General features: G+C 38.4%; 1 protein-coding gene across 1 annotated transcript in view; it reads right to left on the bottom strand.

Annotated features, from left to right (window-relative positions):
* The window catches only part of LOC103737692 (solute carrier family 22 member 19-like), a 44,953-nt gene extending 35,416 nt beyond the window's left edge, over window positions 1-9,537 (bottom strand). The window contains exons 1-2 of the mRNA XM_017799207.2: window positions 9,009-9,537; window positions 7,850-7,953 (exon numbers count right to left, since the gene is read on the bottom strand). Coding sequence (XP_017654696.2) covers window positions 7,850-7,953; window positions 9,009-9,410 — 506 coding nt within the window. The 5' untranslated portion in view covers window positions 9,411-9,537. The remainder of the gene's footprint in view (window positions 1-7,849; window positions 7,954-9,008) is intronic.
* Between the last annotated feature and the right edge of the window lie 745 nt (window positions 9,538-10,282).

Consider the following 10,282-nt stretch of genomic DNA (forward strand, 5'->3'; position numbering starts at 1 on the left):
TAACCAGGGGCTCCTCCCAAGCCCATGTGACCCCTGAGGAACAGATCCTCAAACGATCTTAAGAGTAAAAATAAATCAGTTTATCTGGTCCAACTGTATGGCCTTAAACACCCAAAAGGAAAGTATAACCAGAGATTAAAGGGGCCAATATAATTTCATAAGAGTCTGTATGTATAGCTAAAAGCTACATAACAAGCAACAATGCCAGACAGGCAATACCTTCTTTGAGTTGCTGTCCAGGGTGGCCTAAGGGATTCCCAGATAGCAACCCAGCATAGAACTGGGAAAATTAACAGCAGACCCCAATCTTATCCAAAGTAATATTGATGACTGATTACCACTAGATGAGGAACAGCTGACCCTCCTAAAAACAAAGACCTCCAGATAGGCTGACTAGATTCACCAGAAGGGCAAGTAGTAGGGAATGGCTGGGGGTGCCGACAACACAGCAGACAGTAGCAGGGATATCAGAGTATAAGGGCTCTAGTAGTGGGAGGGAGGCTATGGGAGGGTGCTAGCTGGGAAGTGAGTGTAAAAATGAAAGAAAGAAAAAGAAAGAAAGAAAGAGAGAGAGAGAGAAAGAAAGAAAGAAAGAAAGAAAGAAAGAAAGAAAGAAAGAAAGAGAGAAGAAAGAAAAGAAAGAAAGAAAAAAGAAAGAAAGATTGGGAAAATGGAGAATGTTGATAGATTTCTTTTTAAGTTAATGAAGTTATCCAGCCTATGAGGGCACTCCAACCAGGGTTGCCCCAACCTAGTATGGTTCCTTTAAATTGGCATAGTAAAAATTATAGATTTAAAGGATTTTTTTTTTACAATTCCTCTTCAACCACAAGATTGTGAAAAAGTCACATTTACCATTCCCACAATCAGCAACCAACAACCTATTAAGAGATATCAATGAAAAGGGCTTCCTCAAGGTCTGCTAAATAGCCCTACGCTATGCCAATATTTTGTCAACCAACCTTTGGATCAGATTAGACAAATATATCCTGATAGTTGAATCATTCATTACGTGGATGATATTTTATTTGCTCAACCAAGTGAAAAAAAATGTATCACAATTATATTTACAGAGTGAGAGTATTCTACAAGATTATGGAATCATAATTGCTATTGAAAAAAATTGAAACAGTAATCCTTATAAATATTTAGATAGCATAATTGAAAGAACTAAAATCATGCCTCAAAATGTACAAATTAGAAAAGATTCCCTTAAAATGCTAAATGATTTTCAAAGACTAATAGGAGATATAAATTGGTTAAGACATTCCTTAGGGATACACACTGATTCCTTTAAAAATCTTTTTAATACCTTAACAGGAGACTCTGATTTAAATAGCCCTAGAACATTAACACATGAAGCAACTGAGGAAAGTGCATGGATAGAACAGCATATGCAGTCTATGTATCTCAATAGATAGCATCCGACCATAAGCATTCCTTTATTAATCGTTCCCTCCCAACACTCTCCTACAGGAGTTTTATAGCAACCAAAAAAAATTCATTCAAGAATTTTTTTCCTTGAATGGATTTTTCTGCCTCATAAAATGACAAAAAGAATGACTGTGCTTTAACTTGATATGATCCTGAGGAGATTGTAATCCATTTTAATGCTACCTAAATTCATAATAATTGGCATTTTAGTGAACACTAGTAAGGAAGCTTAGCATACTATATAAGAAAAATGCATAATCATTATCCTAAAGATAAGAGAATTCAATTCATAAAAAACATAATGAATCTTATCTAAAATAGTTAAAGCTGCTCCTTTAAAAAAAATGTCAATATTGGGCTGGAGAGATGGCTCAGCGGTTAAGAACGCTGATTGTTCTTGCAAAATACCCGGGTTCGAATCCCAGCACCCACATGGCAGCTAACAACTATCTGTAACTCCTGTTCCAGAGGATCTGACAGCCTCTTCTGTCCCCCGTGGGCATTGCACGACATGGGTGCACTTTTTACATGCAGGCATAACACTCATATACATAAAATAAAAATAATTAAAAAAGTTGATACATATTATACTGATGCAAATAAAGATGGTAAAGTTGGATTAACTTAGGAAAAACTCAAAAGATAACACAAACTGAATACACTTGTGTTCAAAAAGCTGAGCTTTTCACTGTAATAATGCTGTTAAAATATGTAAGAGATCCTTTAAATAGTGTTACTGATTCCCAGTATACTGAATTTACAGTTAAACACATTGAAACTATATACATTCTTCAGGATCAAACAGAACTTAATCAGTTCTTTCTAGAATTACAAAACAATACAACATAAGCATCATCTATTTATATTACTCATATTAGAGCTCACACTCAGTTACCTGGTCCCGTGATTAAAAGTAATGACTCCATAGATAAATTACACTTATAAATGTAATTGAAACACAAAAATATCATTTTTAAACTCATATTAATTATAAAGGTTTACAGGAGCGTTTCTTTCAGGAAACAAGTTACTGATATACTTAAAAAATATTCACAATGCCCAGCTTTACATAATACACCTTGTCCAGCTGGAGTGAATCCCCAGGGACAAGATTCTAATGAAATCTGGCAAATGGATGTTACTCACATATTTAGTTTGGGGAAAAACTCTTATGTACATGTTTCAATTGATACATTTTCAGGATTTCAATGGACTACTCCATTACTAGGAGAAAAACTGTGTTATACAATATCTATGAGGCCTTCAATGTTATGAACATTCCTAAAACGATCAAAACTGATAGTGGCCCATGTTATACATCTATTAAAGAAATTTTTCACTTTTGGAATATCACTCATATTACTAGAAATCTCATACAATCCTCAAAGACAGGTTATCACTGAATGCTGTCGTCGTACCCTAAAGGATATGATTTTTAAACAAAAAGGGAGAGATTACAAGTATAAACCTACTCCTAGAATTATTATATTACAAGCTGTATTTACTCCTTTTTTTTTTTTTTTTTTTTTGTCTTTTTGAGACAGGGTTTCCCTGTAGCCCCAGGTGACTTGAAGCTCACTATGTAGACCAGGCTGGTCTTGAACTCAAAGAGACCTGCCTGCCTCTCCCTCCCGAGTGCTGGGACTAAAGGCGTGTACCACCATGCCCAGCTACTTTAATTTTTTTTTTTTAATGAATCTGCAGCAGAATGGCCTTGGACAAAATCTAAACCTGTAGAAATATTGCAACCTATGTATAATGATGGAAACTGGCAACCCGGCCTCATGAGAAATTTGCTCATATTGTTACAGATAAAGGCGATGTCGTTTGACTCCCGTCCAGACTGGTGAAACCAGTCAGACGTGAGCAAAAGGAAGAGATTCGATCCTAAACCACCTGTCGTGCTCTAGTATTGGAAGACTGCAGATACGAGTCCCTCTATCGTCTACTAAGAAAGCAGCACCTGCCACTCGGGGCCAATTAAGAAGAACGATGGAGAAGCAGAAAAAAATCATATGAGATTCACATCAACCGAAAACGGCCATTAATTTGTTTCTTGCTACACTTGCTGTAGCATCTATGGGTGTAAGTGCTGCCACTTCAAATTCTTCTTACATACCTAATCCACCTATTAATAAGGCTTTGCATAGGTTATCTGATCCCATACCTTTGCACATCAATGATTCTAGATGGATACCGAGGACCATATGATAACCAGGGTCCTTTAGTTCCTGGGGAAGAGGGAGAAATCATAAGAAACTATACAGTAGGAGTAGAAGATCCACCTATATGGTGGACATGAGTCACACTGTCTTAATCCTGGGGCACAAGCCTAGCTTTCTATATTAAAAATGCATCAACACAAGTGACTTGTAAAAATGTTTCTGCTGTAAGCAAAAGGGATTAAATATGGTAATGATACTGATGATGTGCCCCCTGATTTGCCCCATTGTTCACTCCCAGTCACCATGGAGATTGGGGAATGGGTACAATGAAGTAAACGTAGAGGTGAAAGGGATGAGATTTACTTAATACTTCCTATGGAAGCGTCATCAAGTGGAGCCCCAAGGGTTCTGTTCGTACCAAGACCCAGGGAAGAGACTTGAGATGGCATGAAAAATATAATCATGCAACTACATATGCTTCCCATGATGATATTGTTTGGCATGATGGTGGTGTGTCTCCTCTGTACCCCCATTTACCATAGGTTCTCAACAAACACATTTGTGGAAAATAGCTACAGCCTTAGATGGACTCACTATCTGGGTGGAAAAATATTCGAAAACATTACCAAAAGTGATAATTAGAGTTTAGGAAGAATGAAGCACAATATGTTACTACTTGTTTAAGGCACAGTTTTTGTTTATGATTGGCCCTACCACATGGAATTCTTCTAATTATATTGTAGAGTGTTATAATTGGACTCTTTTGCCTTAACCATTCCATTTCAGTTATTCTCACAAGAAAGCATTTGCATACCTAAGGCTCATACCGGACTTTGGTTACTTGTACGTTTGAATCAAGAATGGCAAGATACTACCATGACTATGTACCTCCATCAGTTGATCACCAAATTGGTGACAAGATCTAAAAGAATGATTGGGTTAATCATTGATATTACAATGGGAATCGTCGCCATCACTGCCACAGTGGAAATAGCTGGGATTGCTTTACATGCATCCATTCAAACAGAATTTGTGTCCAACTGGCATAAGAACTCTGAACAACTATGGACCACTCGGAGATGGATTGATAGTGAAATTAATGCTGAAATTGCCGATCTACAACAGTAGTGATGCTAGGGGATCAAATAGTTTACAAAAACAATTTATGATGTGATTGGAATTGTTAAGCGGATATTGTGTGTGCTAGATAGCTTTAGTATCAACTTGACACACCTGGGTTGAGGGAGCCTCAACTGGGGAATTGCCTCCATTGGACTGGCCTGTGGCCATGTCTGTGGGGCATCTTCTTAATTGTTGAGTGATGTGGGAGGGCCCAGCCCACTGTGGGTGGTGCCACCCCTGGGCAGGTGGGCCTGTGTTGCTTAAGAAAGCAGGCTGAGCAGGGGCCAGAGGAGCAAGCCAGTAAGCAGCGTTCCTCCATGGCCTGAGTTCCAGCTCCTGCCTCCAGGTTCCTGCCCTGAGTTCCTACCTTAGGCTCACTGATAAAGTGTGACCCAGGAGATGTAAGCTGAATAAACCCTTTCCTCCCCAAGTTCGTATTACAGTATTTTGTCATAGCAATGGAGAAACAAACTAGAACACTGTGTCACTCCTAGTCCTTATAATCAAACATATTTTCTGTGGATAATTTTAGAAAACATTTGTTAAATCATGGAAATATGACTGAAGAAACAATGAAATTACAACAACATATTTCTGATACATTTAAGGATCAATTAGGAACCATTCAGGGAAAGGAACTATTTATTACAAGGCATTACAGATGGATAACAATCCTTAAACCCTTTAAATCAATTTAAATAGTCTGGACGTTTCTCTTTGGGGTTATTTTAAGTATACTCTGTATTCTTTGTTTCTTTTACTTAAGGACATCAAGACAACAACAACAGCTGAGAGACAAAGCGGCTGTGTTTTCTGTTTTATATCATAATCAGTCTGTTAAAGAGGGGAAAATGTAGCAACCTGCTTCATGATGAGTTAATATGTCTTGTGACTTCATGGCTTATGGCATACTTCCAGAGTTAATATTCAGTGAATGGACAAAAAGACTATGTGGTCACTGCAAGCAGTGACCCCAGAAGGCAAACCTCTAGGGAAAAACATGTATTCTTAAATTCTTGAATATACTCTGGTTGGGCTACATCTATACATTGTATTCCTTAACTTATTACTGTATGTCTTATGTGTTCTTGGCACAATAGGTCCTGTGAACTCCATTCATTATTTTAGTACCAAATGAAAGATCAGGACTGAGAAGGATCTGCATCTTCGGATCATGAGTCTCAGATCCTCCGCTTAAAGTTTTGTCTGTGTCTTTGAGTCTCCATCCACTCAACTGCTACAGGAGTAACTAACCACTTTCTGATTGAATTTAAGGTATGCTTCATAAGATGAGTCCATATATGACACTGATATCAGGCCTTGGAACCTGTGGGTAGACAGGTCACAGGCCATAGGGGAGAGCCTGCTACTGTTACTCTGCTAGATAGACTGAGTAATAAACTGATTCCTAATGACTTATTATTATACACATGAATTAATCCATCTCTCAACTCTCACTAGAGAAGACCCACACTGGTCAATGTGCGAGAATAAGAGACTAGAGTGCTTATCCTGAATAGGACATCCATATCAAATGTTTGCCATCCAAGACCCAGGGCTCATTGTGGAAGAGTAGGTGGAAAGATTGTCAGAGCCAAAGATAGTGAATGACCACAAGGAAACAGTTTTCCAGACAGCTAGGCAGTTACTAATATGAATTCAGAGCATGCACAAGACCCACATAAGCTCGAGCCAGACAGAATCCCAGCATAGAAGCACGAAAGTGGATAACAAGCCCCAACCTCAGCTGGGGAACTATTGGCAACTAATAGCTGCTGGGAGAGGAGGAGTCGGTTTTATTTAAGGGTGTGAATCCAAGTAGGCTAACCAAGGTCCAGGGGATGGATCCACACCAAAGGATACTTGGAGACACAAAATTTGACTCAATAGGCCTTAATAATATATACCAGAATACATTAAATCTGGAAGGAGATATTAAGGGGGAATACAGATAGGGGAGAGAGATCTATATATGATCAAAATATATTCTATGGAATTTGCAAAAATTTAAAAGATGCATCTACTGGAGCGTCATGGAATAAGAGGTGGAAAGTTCTAAGACTCAGAGGATAAATACAAGGAAGCAGTGTTTTCCAGACACTGGGGGAAGTTGCACTTATGAATATGCACTGATCGAGACAGCCTGCGCAAGACCTATGCAAGTCCAAGGCAAACAAAATCCCCACATGCATGGGGATTTTCTTTAAGGATGTGATGCCAGTTAGGTTGACCAACCTTCGGGGGATGAGCCCACACCCCAGAGTATTTGGAGAATACAAATTGGACTCAATGAGACTTTTAAAAATAGAGGACATGAATTGAGGATAGGGAGGTAGGGTAACTCTTAGAGGAAATGGGAAAGGGGGTCTGAATATGAGCAAAATAAATTATATTAAATTCTCAAAGACTCAATAACAATATTATTTTAAAAATTCAGACAGTGACAGAAACCAGTTGGGAGTTGATCATGTATTTGCACAGACTATTAAGAATAAATTTAAGCCAGGTGTGATAACATATGCCTTTAGTTCCAGTACTCAGGAGGCAGAGGCAGGCAGATCTCTGTAAGATTGAGGTCAGCTTGGTCTACATAGTAAGTCCCAGGCCAGCTGGAGCCTTGTCTCAAAACAACCAAAAAATTCTCTTTTCTCACTAAAAATGGATATTGTGTCACCTTCTCTTTAAACTCCATCCTGAAACACCCCAGTGTCTCGAGGAGGTGATATTTCTGTGTCCACACAGCACACAGAATCTTAACCATAGCACTCATCACACTGATTGGAAATTTCCATCTCTGTTTGTAGATCACTGGGGTCATCTGAAGAATCTGCAGTGCTCTGTGGTTGCTAACTTGATTCAGGAAGTCCCCAAAGGCCATCCAGGCTGAATGATTATTTCCAGTGGGAGGCAAAAACTCTTATACCTAGGGAAGTACAAGGGGAAAAAGCTCTGTTTCACTAAGACACACTAAATGTGGTTGGTCTTAATCTCTTCTTAACTGCCCCTCTTCATTTCTGCATCAGGGTAATAGAAGAGTATAATTTGCAATAGCTACTTCATAATGAATTAATGACTCACAATTGATGAAAATACTCACATGGAGAGAGCTGTAAGCCCGAGACACTCACCTGTCTGTTAAATGGCCATATAGGATGTTTCCTATCAACATACCAGTCATAAATAAAAATTTAGGTATTATGGTCAGTGACTGAGATCCACACACCAGGTCCCACTGGAAGAGAAGGAAACCAACACAGCAAAGCTTATAGCTTTACAGGGTAATTTGTTTTAAAAAAGGCTCAACATGACCTTCAACCTTTCCAGAATTATCTGATTTCTGTCATTCAGTTGTCAGTTTCAAAGTATCTTAGCCTTCCCTAATTCTGTAGGTTATGCTAAAGACTTGTAACCCATGCTAAGAGGTTCTCCTACTTGTCCATACAGTGAAACAATTTGAGGACCTTAAAGAATCTACTGGATCCTGAATGTCAGTGCATATCTTCTAATGTGATTCTTCTAGGCCTAGTGTGTAGTGTTAAGATCTCTGTGTGTTTTTAGCATGTGTGTCATTTGCCCATATGCATAACTTTCTCTTTTCACACATATATGGTGAACTTTTAGTTGCTAAAGTCTCACCAAGTGCTTTACTCAACTTCAGATGCAATTATTACATGTATTCATCACGTTACTTATCCTAGATGTCGTGGCCAGCCTTGGCACTGACCTTTATGTATTTATTTTTATTATTCTATATTTTAGCAATATTGTGGATTGAAATCAGGACTTTGTGCTCTGGAGGAAAGTGCTCCACCAACAAGCCACATTGCAGTCTGTAAAAGGAGGTAAACTTTTTAAACATTTTTTTCAGTGCTAAGGATTAAATCCAGGGCCTCACACATGGTACACAAATACTCTACCACTAAACCATGTTCCCAATCTGCCATTAAGGTTATGCAGTCTCTCAAATATTTTAAATTTGAAATCAAGGCCAAAGAACATGGACTTGGCATAATCTTTACAACAAAACACAAATATTTCTTACTTTAACTCACTTATCATAACATTAATATATTAATTATCTGTTTAAAATGTGGTCATTTTAAGAATAAAAGGACCATCAGCACAAACTCCTTCTTTCCAAGTCATTAGAGTCAATGAATATGTATCCCAAATTTAGTACAGAAGTAACCAATGTTGACAGAAGGAATGAAGACTAAGGTCAAGGCCAGTACACGTCTTGTGCCCCTTCTAAATATTCAAGTTATGAGGGGAAATGAAGCCACTTACCTGAGTCACAGTGGTGGAGAGGAAGGAGCTTTGGTCATACACCCAGCCATCCACACAGGGTTCTATGTCTGGCTCTGTCACATTGGAAAGGGTCCCATTCGGATGAAGTAGGTGCCACTGTGGCTGGACAAAGCGACAACACCTCTCTGGCCTCAGGTTTGAGTCCAGTGGGATGGAGATTCTCAGGAGGTCGTCTTGGCTCAGGATCCCACTGCTATTGTCAAAGACAGTGCCATTGTCAAGGATGGGGACCCAGCAGCGATGACCAGGGATGACTGCAGTAAAGGTCTCCAATAGAAGATGAGGGAACACTATGATATTGCAGATCAAAAGGAAAGTCATTTGAAGAATCTGGAATCTTCCCAAGCTGCCAACTTGATTCAGGAGTTCCTGGAATGCCATTTAGGCTGATGGACTATCTCCAGTGGGAGTCAAAAATGATTAGACCTGGATAAGTACAAAGGAAAATAAAAGACTTGTTCTAAATAGGGTTCATTCTGACCTGAACAGGTTCTTCCTTGCTTCTGTCACAGTCATGGAATTAATATCACCGGGTAACTGGGAAATTAGGTAGAGAAGGAACTATTTACTTTAAATGCTCTCTATAACTAAATCTATTAAAGTTTGACTTTGTAATTAGTCTTGTACCATAATAACCCTGTTCAACTATGGACCTTGATCTGAAAAGAGACTAAGGTTAACCTGTTACATAACATTCAGTCCTTTACAGAATATGGAACTTGTGAGACACCAAAATGAAGTGATTTTCATGTTCATATCCTCAACTACAAGTGTCTTGTTTGTTTAGTACTGAATTTGATTTTTAAAACCAATGAAAATGATTCAAAGTTAAATTAATGCAAGACAAGAATGGTGTGATTCCTCCACCTTTTCTGACTCTGTTTCAGCTTAAATCACTTTAGTAATTCTCACAGAAATTGTGTTAGTCGAAGTGGCTGTAGGTGAGTGGAGGATGGCAGTGGGTTTATCTAGTGCTAAACTCACATAGCAGTTGATAACTCAAGCAGTATTTGTGGGGATCGTCTCTGTTTAGCAGCAGAAATACAGTAAGTCTAAAGCAAATTTCAAGTATTTTATAGTTTGGTAAATAAAAGAGAGGTACATAAGATGTTATATTGTTCTGTTATGAATATTTTGCCTTTGCACATACATGTAGTGAGATGAGGATCACAATGCATTATAGAAGAAGAATTAGTGGCAAAATATACTGTTAATGAAGGCTAAAGCTTCTGTTAATAGTTATACCTAACTGA

The sequence above is a fragment of the Nannospalax galili genome, unplaced genomic scaffold (assembly GCF_000622305.1).
Source record: "Nannospalax galili isolate Female #2095 unplaced genomic scaffold, S.galili_v1.0 scaffold818, whole genome shotgun sequence".
NCBI classification, from domain to species: domain Eukaryota; kingdom Metazoa; phylum Chordata; class Mammalia; order Rodentia; family Spalacidae; genus Nannospalax; species Nannospalax galili.